This window comes from Vidua chalybeata, chromosome 1, assembly GCF_026979565.1.
Source record: "Vidua chalybeata isolate OUT-0048 chromosome 1, bVidCha1 merged haplotype, whole genome shotgun sequence".
Lineage (NCBI taxonomy): Eukaryota > Metazoa > Chordata > Aves > Passeriformes > Viduidae > Vidua > Vidua chalybeata.
The window spans coordinates 49,794,176-49,808,938 of record NC_071530.1 but is presented as its reverse complement, the minus strand read 5'-3'; the positions used below and the strand labels follow the sequence as shown (position 1 = coordinate 49,808,938).

At 39.9% G+C, this 14,763-nt stretch overlaps 1 protein-coding gene across 1 annotated transcript in view; it reads left to right on the top strand.

Annotated features, from left to right (window-relative positions):
• The window catches only part of CNTNAP2 (contactin associated protein 2), a 1,037,491-nt gene extending 1,023,475 nt beyond the window's left edge, over nt 1-14,016 (top strand). The window contains exons 23-24 of the mRNA XM_053940221.1: nt 7,612-7,683; nt 8,694-14,016. Coding sequence (XP_053796196.1) covers nt 7,612-7,683; nt 8,694-8,893 — 272 coding nt within the window. The 3' untranslated portion in view covers nt 8,894-14,016. The remainder of the gene's footprint in view (nt 1-7,611; nt 7,684-8,693) is intronic.
• The last annotated feature ends 747 nt before the right edge of the window (nt 14,017-14,763 follow it).

Below are 14,763 nucleotides of genomic sequence, written 5' to 3'. Positions count from 1 at the left end.
GGTGGATTTTCTTCTTTTGGGAGGGAGGGGAGGAGTGTTTCTTTCACATATTCCCTCTGGGTCCATTGTCAGTGATTAGCTATATACAGCCAGGCTTTGACCAGCATTAATTCCACGGTTCCTTTGAGAGCACCAAAGCGCTTCATCTTCTACATTAATTATAAAAGGAAGTATTTGTGTATCTTCCTTAACAGGTGAAATGTAAGCACTGCTCATAAAATTTTCATGGAAGGGATAGCTTATGTCAGCATGACTCTTGTCTGGAGTCATAGTGAGACTCAGCGTCAAACAGATGTTACTAGGAGGAATTAAAAGATAGATGAGTTTGGGTCTTTGATGGATGAGGGTGCACTAATGTGCTGCAAATCAGTTGGAAATCTGGCGGAGTAAATGTTCAAAATACTAATTCTGAGATCCAACTTGCTGAAGGTCAACTGCAGATAAAATCAAAAAATGATGCTAAATGTCTGTTCTCCTTTTTAAATGAATAAAATTCTGTAGTTTACAAGTACCAGATGTTAGTATTATGAAGTGTCTTGCCTTACCACTGCTTTGTACAATTACTTGCTTGTGTGCCACAGAAGATGTGAAACAATCATACAAAGGGGAAAGCAAGGGATAATCACCTAACCCATCCCAAAAGGCAATGCAGGAATGTTTTTCCTGTTTTGTATTTCATCCAGGACTGACTGGGGGAGTTGGAGCTGCAGGGATGGGTCTCCTAATAAGACACAAGTTTTTCAGTCCCTTTGCTAGGAAGATTCCCTTTCAAGACCATAAAAAAAAAAATATTGTACAACTCTCAGTGTAAGCCATTGATAAAACTCCATTTCCTCCTCTCCTTAAGAGTGTGGACAGCAAAGCTCACCTGCAGAAGGAAGTTAAAGGGCTGGTAACACAGCATGTCACAAATAGCTGTCTTTACTGATTGGGTTGTCTGCTGTCTAGTGTTGAGAGTCTGTATTGTCCCAGTTCATTGACCAGGGAGCTTTCACTTCATTTTCTTCCAGCACTGCCATTGTTCATTGTTAGCATTTCCATTGTTCATTCAAAAATTCATGCTTTCTTTTACAATAATATCCAACAACACTTTTCTTCTATAATCCCCACTTACTTTCCCACTGTCCCAGGCATTTGCATGCAGAAGGGTGTTCAGAGGACAATGTTTCTATTAAGACATCATTTAAGAGGAACTTTTAATTTATACTCATCTTGTATTGGAATAAACAGACAGGATTGGAGAGCCTTCACACTAAAAATGTAAACCCACAAGTTTTCCATTATCTCCGTGCATGTATTTCTCTCAGCAGAACTCAGCAGAAGCTGACATAAAAACTGCTTGAGATTCAATGAAAAGTTCTTAGGGAAAATAAAATGTAACCTTGCAAAATATTTTTGATCTAACTGAACATACCTGACAAAACTTAGTATAAGTAATTGGTCCAAATAGCACTAATGCACTAGAGGATGTTTTATCATTTACATTAGGGTTTTCTCCTCTCTGTCCCCTCCAGTCAAGATGGTTGTAAAAGACTGAAGAAATTAGTGGATTTTGTTTCAACATGGAGATTTTTATGTTTCAAATAATTAGCATTATTGGCAACAGAGAGAAGATGACATTTTTAAAATTAAAAGCCCCAATTTTCCCTTAAAGCTGCACGTCTGTTCTGGTAGTTATAGAATTGCTAAGCAAGTGTATTTTTTCCAATATCCTGTATCTTGTGCTAAAAAAATTTATTAAGTCTGTGACTGTAAAGATTTCGATTTCCATAAATTCAAGAAAGTGGTTCATAATAGGAACATACATATAACCCTCTAATACTACACTTGAGGCATTGCTAAAAATTCAGGGAGTAACAATTGACCCCACATAGTATGCTAGAAAACCTGACCTTTTACAAACAACATGGTTAAAAATACCTTTTAGATATTGGGGGGGGGGGGGTGGTAAGTGTGAGGTTGGGTTTTTTAAACTTGGAGGTGTTTAATATTAAAATCTCTTCAGCCAAATTCTTGGTTCTATACTTAACCTGATGTTCATAGGGCTTCAAGTAAAGTCTGTTAACAGAGTTTAATGTTAAACAGTCCTCCCTCAGAATCTGCTCTCAAATGCCTGGAAAAGAAGAGTAGGGGTAGTTTTCCTCCTTTCTAAGTTTTCAGCCTAAACAAGCAGAAAAAAAATGTATTAATTTAAAAGATAAAAGCATATGAACTTTCAATACAAAGTAAGACACGGATAAATGTGCATTAAAAGAGACAGCTTTTTTCATACTGCTTCAGATTTTTTTTTTCTTTTGCTGAATTGCTGCAGTTTATGTGTCACGAGAGCTCTTCACAGAGCCAAACTGAGGAGGAGAGAAGTGGATGGGATGGGCACAGGTAGTGGGATGAGCACAAAAGTTTTGTGTTGTTAAGCTTTGATGTAGGACTGTGTAATGGCATGTTTACTCATGCTCCATCATTTCTGTGCATGTGTTTAGAGTTTCACTTGTGATCCAGCCCCTTCAGGAAGGGGAATGTGGCTGTGACTGCACATTAATTTCTACTATCAAGAGTCAAGCAATTAGGTTCTGTACTTAGAGTCTGCAATAAGGGGAGCTCTGTAATTTCCAACCACAGCAGTACAGTCTCACATGCCCAGCAGAGTTGACATAATTTACAGAATCACACCAGAGAGTTTGCTTTTATTTTTCTCTGTGCTGTGGTCCTATGGAGAACCAGATTAATGAATGGATCTAGTATCCAACACTTTCTCATAATCCTAACATGTAAGTGAGCATTTGCTGTCATTGTAAAGTCAATTCTTGGATGCTTGGCTGCAAAATAGAATTAGGAAGAAGGAGTTATAGTACACATCTTTTATTTTATCTTACTGTTTTACTTCTAATCAGTGCCTTGATTGATGTGGGTTTTATATGCCTTGTGATCACCAGACCCAGTGGTTCTGGTTGCTTCTCCAGTTCATATTTATGTGAAAACCCAACTGGATTTAATAATGGACGAACACTTCGCAAAATTGTGGACATCTGTAAAGATGAAACACCAAAGAAGTCTTGCAGCACATTAGATCTAGTCTGAACAAGCTCACTATCCAGCATTTCACATTTCATTGATTGCTTTAGACCTGTGATAACTCTCACACTTCCTTTTTTGGAGCAAATCTAAATTGTATCTTCCTTTGTAGTGTGGTATATTTTAACCAAGACTTGCCCACTCAGAAAAAAAAGTTTAAAAAATTGCTTTCAATGACTTATGTATAACACTCCTATTAATGTATCTCAAAATTTGCCTTTTTACTGTGTACTTCTTGATACAGCTCTTTACCTGAAAATCCCACCACACTTTGGTTTTGGGTTTCCCCTTACCTTTACTGAACAGCCTTTTGCCCATTTCTCAGCCCACACTCACCTTCTGGACTACTTTACCAAGGTCATTTTTTAATCTCAATTTTGGTGAATTTGCAAAAGGCTTTTATGTGGGATCCATTGTAAAATACTTTCCGTATGAAAATGGCAGATGCAAAATCATGCCTGCCATAATGAAGCAGAATTAATTCAGTCAGCTAAACCAAGCACATCTGTCATCTTTAACATCTAATCCTAGTTGTGCTCTGTTTATCCAGTCCCATCTTCCCTCTCCATTCATTGAGGGCTGCTGTTTTGCATCTGACTGTGGCAATGACCATGCTGGGCATGCTGAAGGATGGTAGGTCTCCTACTGCATTTTTGTGGTCATATAAAGCTTCAAATGTCATTAAAATGATGGCCAGAATATGGAATTTGCCTGCAGTCAGTCTTTAATTACCCTTTTAGGTGCTGCAAAGTCTCTTCAACCCCATTTACCCTAATAACAGAAAGTTGAAAAGTGCAAAACATAAGTACAGACTCTGTAGATTTACTCTGTGCTTATTGAAACTATGGCCTTGTAAACAGCAACCCATGAAAGAAAGAGAAAGCAAAGTGTACTGTGTCATTTTACATAAGTTAGCCTCAGGATGGTGGTGTTTGAAGCAAACCTGATGACTGGCTCTGGAAAGGCAGGGTGCAAAGAACAGCATCAGACAGCTTGGATCCTGGAAGGGAACCAGATGAAGTGATGTTCATAAGCCACAGAGGAGCTTAGCATTTCCTGATACAGAGCAATCTGTTCCTGCACTGGCTGCAGGTTTTAGGAAAAGGTCTTTGGTGTGCTGTGACAGCAAACTGATGGCTCTGTGCCACAGCTGCATGAGCAGAGGGTTTCAGGCAGCTGGCAGGACATTTCTTCGGTCAATATTTAGCTTTTCAGGATAGATTTTCTGTTTCCCAGGATAGATTAAAAAGCTCTTTGCTCCCTTCTTCATGTTTTGAATCGCACACTTGAGACCCTGGCTACTTGGAGAAACCTAGGGAAGATTTGTTTTAGGAATTACTCTTTACAGCCTATGAACAGCACTTATGTACTCTTCTGTGTATTTACCAGAGGATCAGTATTACTGCTGTCCCTTTGTCAGCATGTTCTAATGTGTTCTTTCCTCTTTTAGTTCCTCAATTCCAGCAGCAATGGAAGAAAAACTCTATTTAGTTGTCTTTTTAGCAAAGTTACTTAATATTGCCAAAGATTGTGACTGTAGTAAGGTCAGAGAGGAATCCCCATGCATTTGAATTATGTAACTCCTGTCTGAAATACCTGCACTTGGTACCTGTTGGGGACAATCCTCTGTTAAGCTCATCTTGGAGGGTCAAGGACTGTACTCTTTTATGTTCTTTTCCGCCTGATTGCTGTGGCAGGAATTGCCCTTTTGCAGTTCTTAGACCTCTGACCTATAGCTTTTTCTGATCTTTCAAGAAGCTACTGAAGAATTTCAAGGGAGTTTCCCATTAAAAAAGGAAATTAATTTGTTGTTTTCTTTCTCCTTTATTCATCTGTAGTAATACTTCAAGTAAAAAAATTGCGTAGATATTTTTGCAGCAAAATATATTCTCTAACCCCACATTTGGATGAGATTTTAGATACAACTTTTCAGTCAAAAAAAGCCCCATAATACACAAGCACGTCTCTTGGTGTCACAAGAATAATAGAACATCAATTCATTAATTACGGTGATAATATCTGCCAACACTACTGCAAGCGCTTTAAAAAAAAAAATCATGAAAGCCTAAGCTCCTTTTTTCCCCTTCAGCACACCTGTTTCTCCAGCAGCTGCAGCAGGACACAATTTTGCCAGTCTGATGGTGAGCCCTTGCTGAAATAGTGTCCCCAGCTCCCAGACACATGTTCTTGTTTCCTTTTTGTCAGAGATGAGAGTCTCAGAGTGAATCACATGTGCTTGTTATCCAATGGACAGCTCTTCCTGAGTGTGTAAGATGACTGGGTGCAATGGAGAGCAGCTGTGCATGAAGGCATTTGGTCCAGTCCTAGCAGCAGCTCTCAGACAAGATGGATGGAGCTCCACATCCTGCATCACGTCCTTTCTTATCCTGCAGTGTGCTTCAGTGCCTGTTGAACATCATAGACCGGGAATCCCTTGTAGCGTAGCCAGTGTGATGTGGCAGCTCAAGAGGGATCATGCTGCCATGAACAGCAGCTTTCCTCTTTCTTCACACTTCACTAGTGCCATTGTTCTTGAAATAACCTTTTAAAAGAAGATAAAATATAATATTCAATTGTAAGGGAAGGAGGAGGTGTGACCATTGTAGATTTTCACATTTCTTGTATGAGGACACAGGAGACCAACTCTAAAGCAAGTGGCAAATGCCAGGACTTGTTAACTGCCTGTGGTGCTGCTTGGATGACAAGGGGCCTCCTTTTGGGTTAGAATGGTAGAGAGAAATTCCTTGTGATTTGGCAAACACAAGGAATTTGATGCTTTCCCCACAGTATTATTTGGCTTTAGGATTTTCCTTCAGATGCAGGGAGGGCAGGTTTAAAAGTAGGATTTCCCACTGCCAGCCCTTCCCTTTTAGCACTGCAAGGGTATGTTTATGGATCCTGTGCCAAAATGTCTTCATTAATGGTCCTGGCACATTTCTTTGGAGCAAAATCCACTCATATGGAACCAGGTATTTATTTATCTTCTACAATTTATAGCTTGATTAATTTCAGAGGGGTGAAGATGAACGTTTTCAGGAGCCAGAGCGCCAACAAATGTCAAAGGCACAAGTGCTGCTGGCAAAAACTGCTGGACAGGCCCCTCTGCTGAGCTCTGAGAAGCGCACTCCTGTTTGTCCCCCAGGCAGCCAGACAAAAACCAGCTGCTGAACACACAGCTGGTTTGACTCTCTCCCAGTGTAGGCACACTCTAGCCCCAAACCTCTTTTCAGGCCATGTGACAAGCTGAAACCATTCATTCTTTTGTGCAGCTGCTTTACAATACAAAAGGAACTTTATTATGGGTTTTGGTCCATGGTAACAGAAAGACAGTTGAATTCCCTCAGCCAGTTTTTGGTATACTGAATGCATCACTGGTCTGTAGAGGCAACTGATTATTTTCATACAGTATCACCTAATCAATCCATCAAGCAGGGAAAATAGAGTGGGGTTTTAAATGCTACTCTGAGAAGCAGTTCATATCCTTGATTATTTTAACTTTCTCCAGTTAACACACTTTTACCAACATTTTCTCTATTTCAAAATCAATGTCTTAGTCCAGGGGCAAAGAAGAAAATTATTGCAACCACTCACCCAGCTCCTAGGCTTGCTTAGTCATTGCTGTATCCAGTTGGTATGTCTGACTGTAAAGAAAATGCTAAGTTTAATTGATGAGATTGCCTTTGAAAAGACTCTATGATATTTTCTGGAGGTTAAAACCAAGGCTACCATCCAAATTCATCCAATTTCATCCAATTCTGCTGCAAGGGGTTTTCAGGTCACTGGCAAATGAATGCTGGAACATCTGCCTTTATTTCCTCTCCTTACCTGTGTGCTGGAGGCTCTCCTCATCCACAGCCTCCCATGCCTGCTTTGCCTCAGCTCCTCCAGCTCACAGTCTTGCTCCTCAGCTCCAAAGCAGCTCCAGCAGTGACTCAGCTGCCATGCTGGGTTTTCTCCCAGAGTGGCAAAAGTGCTTGCATGTGCTCTGTGGGGTGGCTGCTCTATGGCTCTGACCAACAGAAGCTGCAGCCCCTCTCTTATCTTGGACTGTGCAGCAGCAAAAGGGATTCCAGTTTTTTCTTTGAAGGAGTTTGAATTTGTACCCAATGGCAGTCACAAAATCCTGGAAGCTTCTGAAGCCTTTAATAGGTAGCAGTGACAAAGGCAAAAATCTCTGTAATAATAAGTATGATCACACACTTTTAAAAGAGAGGGGTTTGTTTTGTTTTGTGCTTTTTTACCACTTAAAACCTACTGACTTTATGCTAGTAAAGGACAAAATGTTTTCCTGTACCAACAGCAATCCTTACCGAGGGTATCTCCTTTATTTTAATTTTATTTTTGTTATGAGGAGCAAGCAAGTAGTTCTGAGGGATTAGATAATATTGACAGATCTTTTTGGTTTTATTCATCTATAGATAAATATCTAGCAATCACAGTTTTCTTTAAGTTGTATCTGAGGATGTTGGATGTATTTCTGAACATTTACAGAAGTTTCACTGCTATTTACAACATGGGTCTTTAATTCTCTATTTACAGCAAGTGCTGATTTTCCATACAATGGTCAAGCTATAGGAGATGGAGTTAACAGAAACTCAGCTATTATTGGAGGTAAGAAAACTGTCTACTTTTCCAAGATATTTGATAGTATATGTCTCTGATGGCTGAATTGCAGTTGGTAATAAGGGTGCATATTTCTATATCCAGGTTTAGGTTTGTTGCTTTAGTCTTGATTTGCTGTGTTAATTTTTCCTTCCTAATTTATATTTTTATAATTATATATAACTTTTCCTTATACTTTGAAACTTTACAATACTGGAAGGAAAGCATTGCATTCCTCAGAAAAATTCAAGCCACACTTGAACAGCCTCAATTCACCTGCCCAATGCATCAGTTAATGTAAAGTGGCATAACATAACTCTGGTTGAAAACAATATTTTTTTTCTGAAAATTTTATAACATTTTCATCCTGAAAGATTCCTTTGCCTGTAGAGAAAGGCCCAAACAGGAACAGTGTTGTTTTATCACATAGATACCTACACCTGAGAGGATAACATTCATGAGACTTCTCTATAACAGGATTGAATCCAAAATAGACCATTGCAGGGAGAGCAATTAAGGCTAGAACTGATGATAAAGCAGGAACATCTGCAATTATGTGGAGCCAGTGCTTAGTGGGTGGTGTGAGCCAGCAGTGAACCAAGCCAATTTTCAAGGACATGTCAAGGACCTAGAATAGGTCTTTACAGCTGTTGACTAGAAAGTGAACATCAGAGATTCCACCTTCAAAGAGCTGCCCACACATCACCAATACACTCCACAGTTCTGGGACTGCTCAGCACCCTCTGCCTCATGGTCAGCAAAGCTTAGGTCTGTAAGTAGTTAGTAATGTTGAAGTTTTTACCAACTGGATGAGTCACCAGCAGACTTCATGGAGCTGCATTTTGTATATAGTGGAAACTATATATAAATATTAGAGTAGTGGAAACCAAGCAACTGTGGTGATGTCCACGTGCCCGAGTAGCTTCAACTCAGCTCAGAGGAGTTTTGGGATCCTTTCTTTGTGTTAAAGTCTGCAGCTGGTCTCACCAGGGGCATCTTTTCTTTCCTCCTGTGTGCAGGCGTCATCGCAGTGGTGATCTTCACCATCCTCTGCACCTTGGTGTTCCTGATCCGCTACATGTTCCGCCACAAGGGAACCTACCACACCAACGAGGCCAAAGGGGCAGAGTCAGCCGAGAGCGCCGACGCCGCCATCATGAACAATGACCCCAACTTCACGGAGACCATAGACGAGAGCAAGAAGGAATGGCTTATTTAAGCCCACGGGGATGGGGCCTGGGGTGGGATATGAGCTGGGCCAGGGTGGGACTGGGATGACTCTTGCAGTGGAGAGAGAACACTCTGTGTCGGACACTTGAGCACACATAGGATAAAAAGATCAGCACAACAGGAGGAGCAAGTGACAGGAAAATACCACTGAGACTGGAGATAAAAAAATAATATCTCAAGCATTTAAGAAAAAGTACTTTTTAATATTTATTTACAGCAAATTGCCCCTTCTGTATCCCAACAACTACAAAAAAGAGCAGTTTTGCAGCTTCAGCATTGGTTACAATTTTTAATCATACTTGTCTATTTCTCTGTGTGTTTAGAGATGTTCTGGATACCTGTGACAAGAAACAGGGCTGGTTTTTTTTATATTTTTAAAAGCCGTTTAAAATGTGGGTGGCTCTGTCCTGAGAGCAAGTGGCAGCCCTTTCTTCCCGGTGTTGTGTTCCTTCCTGGCTGGCCACTTCCTTGTAGGCCGCCCTCAGCCCCGCATCACCATTTATTGGGGTGACATTGATCCACGGGGTGGGATAGGGGGTGAGGACTAATGCAAATCTTACTCACCAGTTTCTCAACATCTCATCAGCCTGTGTCAGACCTGGTAGGACCCATCTTCTTGACCCTTCACTGATTGTGTGCAATTCTCATCAACAATGTAAAAATACTGTTATTACGACTAGTCTAGTATTACTAAAGAGGATTGTCATAAAGCACAGGAAACTTTAAAAGTTTTTTGTATTATTTTGTTGGTCTCTGAGGGAGGATGATGCTGTGTGAGTCTGTAGACCTAGTCTGTTCCTGTGTCTCTGTCTATGGCACCAGGCCACCCCCTGAGGCATGTGCCCAGTTAAACTCAGCTCTGCCTGTGGCATATTGGCATAGTCTGTACATTGTAGTAGGGAATTAGAGCCAGACTTTGTTTGCTTCTGTTTCTTCTTAATAGGCTGTCATAGAAGTATTAGTACAGCTTTACTCAGTGCATTTGAACACATGGACTTCACATCCTTTTTTTTTTTTCAACTTGAGAGTAGCAATTTATTCCTTAAATCCCTTGTTTCAGTCCCTTTGCAAGGAAAACCTCCGCTGGCAGTGTTTGGCACAGTCAGGAAGGTGAGGCAAAGGAGGCATGAAAATTCTGCCTCCAGAGCATGTAAGGAACACACAGCACACAGGGGAGAGTTACTTTTCAATACAGAGATTTACCCAAACTATTTTAATGTCTTTGTAAGGCGTTTTTAAGAATAGCAAGGCCTATCCCAAGTACAGCATTGCATCCCATTTTTCCTCTCAAATCAGGAGTGTCCTAGGTGTTACATGAACAGCAGGCAGGCAGCTAGAAGGAAAGACAAAGGGGCAGCCTGAAGACTTAATATCCTTTAGTGGCAATAACTTAACAAAGCTTTAGCTTGCCCTCTGTAGAGAAGCATGGTTCTCCTATGGTCTGAATTGATAGGAATTTAAGGCCTTAATGGACAGGTTTTGCAGTGGAACAGACTGAATGAATGAATATACTGCAGGGCTTTGCCATGTGTTAAAAGAACAGAAACTATACCAGAAATTTCCCTTCAAAAGTATTTATTCTTGTGACAGTCCTAGATTTGCTTTGTCTTTAATATTTCTGGGTTTAGTATGCACAGATTTAATTCATTTTTCTGCACAAGATTTATTTTCCACCCAAACATGCAATCTACTACACTGAGCAGTGCTGGCATTTTTTTATTTCCTTATTTCTTTGGTTGCGACTTTCATTATTCTAATTGACACTTTAAAAATGGGAAAAAAAATCATGTAGGAGAAGGAAAATATTGGAGTCCTACCAGACAAGACATTGATAAGCACAATTTATCAGAAAGTCAGGCCGGGTAGTTTGGGTTTTAAGGATGATAGCCTAAAGACCTATAGTGGAGGAACATAATCATGGAACATAGATATCAGAGCAAATCAAGCCAATTAATTTCTTCTATTTATGGATTTGGAATTAGCATACAAAAAAAGTTGCCAGTTTTAAAAGCAATTACTGTTTCTCAGGTAACATACATGGCAGAGAGGTTCAGGTAGGCATAAAAATTACCTCTGTAACTCTTGTGCTCTGCAGTCTTTTGCCTTGCCTCCAGTACTAACCTCTCCCTCTCTTGTCTGTAATCGAGCAGATGATTGGGTTTAATCATGGGTGTAAAATAAGTCTTCCCCAAGTCTTCTCTCATTGGAGAATATCAGCAGGGGATGGATCTACCCTGTACCACCACTCAGCAAACTACATAGCAATCACAGATGTCTCTGTAGGATTGAAAAGACATTATCTTTTCTCTATGGTTTTATGTTTAATTTTATTTTAATGGTATCTTAGTCCACTCTGAAAAACATCCTTGCCTGCAACTTCAAGTTACCAAGAGTAGTGAATAGAGCATAGTTTGCATAGATTGGCATTTGATTTGCAGAAAAACACTCCTGAATATGATGCCTGTGAGGAAGATCAGACTTCTGTATCCTGAGAAACCAGAGTCCTCTGCTACTTTATGTTGGAGAGACAGATTTAAGAGCCATAGTGCAAATTGCCAAATGCCTCAGCATGGCATTAGAAGGGAAAGATGGCTTTGTCTTGTCTCCATGTCTAACCAAGTTCTTGGCAAAGCAAGCGACAGCTGTCTCTGGTTATGGTAGTGAGGCCTGTGATATCTATTCACTGATTTTCTAAAAAAAATTACCAGCTAATCTCCTACAGTCCTGGGAGATTAAGAGAGAACTTCTGGAAAATAGCCTTTTACCATTGCATAAGCAATAGTTATAAATTAGGGTCTTAATTTGAAAAAAAAACGGTTTAAATTTCTGAAATCAAGTCAGGGTCAACTGCACCTCTCCATTGACTGGACATCATGGACCTTCTTCTGTGAAATACATTAGTGCTGTGTTAAAATAGAGTCACTTTCACAACTCTGGAAACCTTTAAATATTAGAATTCTTGTTTCTTCTTAAACTGGACCTTAGATGTGATATTATCAACAAGCAGCTGTCTCTGTATAGGGATTTGGTGACTTTGGGTGAATTCCTGCCTGTCTGCTTTGTATTCCATTTCTGAGAATGATATATGTTTAATTATAGGCACTGGTCATTCAGTATCCTGGCAGCAAAGCAGGAGCAGACTCAGAGATGTAGCCTGTGTATTTTGATAGCATTATATCTATTCTGAAAATTTCTTCCACTGCAAGCCTATCATTGAAGGCTGAAACAACATCCATAGTTTATTTCACCCACTCTTACTTGTGCCAAAAATCCGTGTCATTCCCACAGGTATGTGGGAAAATCTGTTTGAGGGGAGAGTGGATCCTGATTTTATAAAATTCTGTACTTTCCCCAAAGAATATTAAAATAATCAATCTTTTATCACCTGTTTTTTAGCTGTTTTACCTATTTGAACTGTGCAGAGAAATGTAGCTTCTTGTACTGGTTTGAGAACCAAAGTGTCCCAGTTGTGTTTCTAAAGGGTCATTCCTGACACTGCAGAAAACTATGGTGAAACTGCCACCAGCAGTGGGGAGAGCAAGACTGGGCTGGAGATCAGAGCTCTCAGTGTTAATGAAATAATGTAAGCAATATTTTGGATTGTCATTCACAAGACTTGAAGATCACCAGGTAATGAGACATGGAGCTCCAAAGAGCCAAAACAATGGAAAACTTATTTTGATGTCAGCCCAGCCTCAAGGAAAATCCGCAGTCCAGTCTGGCAGTTTTGAATCAGATCTTTTACACACTGCTTATTCCATATTTACTGATAGAAAATTCAGATGTATGAAATAGGAATATGTATCTTTAACTCGTACTGGAGCATTTCCGCTTTGTATTTTTTGTGTCTTAAACTTTGCCTGTACCTTTTATATCTCTTCTAGCAGTTACCACTTCAAAGCTACAGCAGCATTTTAGGGCCATGCTCTAGGCAGCATGATATATGAGAGGATGGGCATCATAAATATTTTAGTAAGACTGCCAAAGCAGTTGTGTATATGTACAAATTTATTGTACTGGTAAGAATTCATTTTAATTAAAACAATGTCCTTCAACGGCAGATGCATCTAATTTCCAGGGTATGTTTTGAAATGTGAAGCTAAGTTCAACAAGCAATAGCTTTCAACATGGTTTATCCCATGAATGATTTTATATTCCATCAAGCATGGTAATCCTGAAAGGGTGTCATTCTTGAAAAGCAGAACCTAAATTCTGGTAATCAGATGTCATTATCCATCCTAGAGAAATTAAACGTAAATCTTGCCTTCTAACAGCAACAGCATGCAAATTAGAATGAATGAAGGGCAGTGTGTTTGTATGCATAAATATCTTCTGTGAATGTCTTTCCTTTTAAGTTCTATTAGAAACCAGATTGGTAAATAAAGAGGAGGGAAAAGAAAGAAAAGAAAAAGACATTTGAAATAGTTTTAATCACCATAACAGCTGTTTCCTCGTGCTTTGTATATTCTTATAATTGCCTGTATTTTTAACATTTCTACTATCAGGAAATCAATTTGGAAAGGACAGAAGTTGGAAAGGCCTCTTAAGAAAAGATCCCTTGTACATGAAAAAAGGTACTTTAGAATGCAGTTATAGATAAGAAGAGAGGGTGCTAAAACGAGGGCAGATTTGTTGAAATGCAAGTATGTTCCTTCTGCATCAGTGTTACCCGTTATGAAGTGTACATCTGTACATGTTGAGGTGGCCAGATGGTCTGAGAGCAGGGTTTGGATAGAAATTTAATGACTGCCTTTCTGCTTTTTCCCTTTCTGATCACTTTGCAGATAGCAGCAAGCAGTCTGCTTTCAGTTCTACTCACATTTGTTACTGCAGATTCTGTGGCATTGCCAGCCTAACAAGGGTTACATACTACAAATGACTGAGTGTGGGCTGTTTGCCTTCCTTTCCTATCATAACTCTGTCCTTTCCTTCATGAATGAGAGCCTTTTATTGAAACCATTGAGGAAAATGTATGCCCAACTCAACAGACTTGTGTCTGTTCCTTTTAATAAACTACTTTATCAGGCTTTAAAACATTTTTATGACATGAAGCATTTTATAAAAGAACTGTGTTAAATGCACCTGAATGGGAGTGTGAAACCTAGGCAAAGAAGCATCAGTGCAACAACCACCTGAGTCAGAGGCACTGTTGCTCTGTCTACAGTGTGCATTGCCTTAACCACCCACCAAATCCCTAGATCCATCCAAGACTTTAACTTCCTTTGTGTAATATAACAGTGGTAAAGTCCTGTTGGGACACTGTGTTCAGAATGTGGTCAGACCATGTTCTGACCATTCTTTTGTGCTGACTGTTGAAACCCCCAGAAGGTGAGGCACACTTTATGCAGATTTATTTCTCATTTATATAGAAAAGCTCTAGGACAAAGAGATGGGAGTGAAGGTTCAACTGTAAAGCCCAACTGATACTTGAACACTGTGACACGAAGTCTTTGGTCCCTTCTGCTGGCACGTGTCTCACCACAGCCATGTGGATGTGCATGTGCACCTCCAAACATGCACGAACACCTAAGGCTGTTCGGGATGCAATGTCTGGACCACTTGGGCAATTGCTGCCATGATGTGGGTGGATAAGATATCAAACTTGCTCCAAATCCATCAGTCTGCAGTGCTAGCAAAATCACTCGCTCTTGAAATTAAGTGCAATTTTTAAGATAAACTCAGGCTGCGCCCTACAGTAGCAGGCACATAAGGTGCCTCAAGTGAGACAAGACTTAGACCTGGTAATGGAAAAGCATTTATTTAACAATCTGTAAAACAGTTCTTTTAACTCTGACTTTCACATCTAAGCAGATTTTTCTTGAGGCACTATGTTCAGAACCCTTATTATGCCAATATCTT